The sequence below is a fragment of the Aplysia californica genome, unplaced genomic scaffold (genome assembly GCF_000002075.1).
Source record: "Aplysia californica isolate F4 #8 unplaced genomic scaffold, AplCal3.0 scaffold00054, whole genome shotgun sequence".
Lineage (NCBI taxonomy): Eukaryota > Metazoa > Mollusca > Gastropoda > Aplysiida > Aplysiidae > Aplysia > Aplysia californica.
Window position 1 is genome coordinate 1,482,911 of NW_004797324.1, and position 1,583 is coordinate 1,484,493.

Below are 1,583 nucleotides of genomic sequence, written 5' to 3' on the forward strand. Positions count from 1 at the left end.
TCACACACACACACACACACACACACACATACACACACGCATTGACACATATACTTCCACAATAATGATCACATGCATCCCCTACCCCATTACACTTATCCCCCCCCCCACACACACACATACAAACACACCCAACACCCCCTCTTCCACCTCAATCAACCACACCCTTCTCCGCCCACCCCATTCCCCACCCCTCTACCTGTGGATGGTTGGCGGGTACTCTGGTGTAGTTTGCTTCTTCTTTCCTATCAAACATCTAACGTACTTATCTCTCCTCTTTCTTTTTTGTGTTTGTTACTCTCTTGTAACACCTCTAATCTAGGGCACTTATATGAAGCATTGTGCTACAAATCCCGTAAAACACTTACTAAAACTAAAACAACCATGTACCCCCCACCTACAGCCTATTTGAGATCCTCCAGTCCCTGTATTGGGCCATGTATGGCCTGGTGGATCTAGACAACGCCGAGCTCACCCCGAGGTTCAAACACGAGTTCACGGAGTTTGTGGGCAAGCTCATGTTTGGCGTGTACAGCTGGATCGCCTTCATCGTTCTGCTCAACATGCTCATCGCCATGATGTCCAACTCCTACCAGCTCATCTATGTGAGTTCATGGGGAGATGTGTTAGGTGTGGCTGTTGTTAATGTTGTTGTTGTTGTTGTTGCTGTTTTGTTGTTGTTCCTGTTGTTTTTGTTGATATCGTTTTTGCTGTTGTTGATGCTGTTGGTATTGTAAATCATGTTATTGTTGCTGTTGTTATTGTTGTTGTTTTTTTATTTTGTTGTTGTTGTTGTTATTCCTGTTGTTTTTGTTGATGCCTTTTTTCTGTAGTTGTTGTTGTTGTTGTTGCTTTAGTCTTTCCCAGATTTACAGACAGTCCACATTGGCTACTATACTTCTTCAAATAATTTATATTCCTTTGCACGTCTATAATATTATCTGAAAATAAGCACTTATCATCTGCCCAAAATTAAATTGCTTGTTTGTTCATCATTGTTCAAGAACTCATTTTTTGGGGGGCGATCCTGTTTTTCAACATCAATTCAAATTCCGAAACATAGATATTGAACAAAAATGGGCTAAAAATACATCCCTAGCGAACCCCTGATAAGCGTTTCAAGTATTCCGTAATTTCAAGCTGGGCAGCATGAACAAAGCACATAACTTCAGAGTACATACTTTGTAGCGATGATAATATGTACCCTCTCAGGCCTCTTTTCCTCAAGACTGCCCATAAACAGTTTTTCATGGGGGACGCAATCAAATGCTTTGGAAACATCAACAAAAAGTACACAGAAGCGCCCAAGTTTCTTTGAAAGATTTGGACTTTTGATTGAAGAGAGAAGATGTGATCGATGGTGCTATAACCTTTACGAAACCCTGCTTGCGATTCTGGTATTACATTAGTCTGCTCGACCCATTCCGCCAGTCTGGAATGCAATAAACTTGACATTATCTTGAATATGATATTTAGAAGTGCAATAACCCCTGTTCCGTTATACTTTGACTCACCATTCAACACCTCTTTCCCCCGTCCACTTCTCCCCCTCCCACCCACCCACCTACACACACACACACACA

At 41.9% G+C, this 1,583-nt stretch overlaps 1 protein-coding gene across 1 annotated transcript in view; it reads left to right on the forward strand.

Annotated features, from left to right (window-relative positions):
• LOC101855406 (short transient receptor potential channel 4) overlaps window positions 1-1,583 on the forward strand; it is a gene marked incomplete in the record, with an annotated part of 381,687 nt that overhangs the window by 358,172 nt on the left and 21,932 nt on the right. Inside the window, 1 exon segment of the mRNA XM_013079509.2 lies at window positions 404-605. Within this exon segment, the coding sequence (XP_012934963.1) occupies window positions 404-605 (202 nt within the window).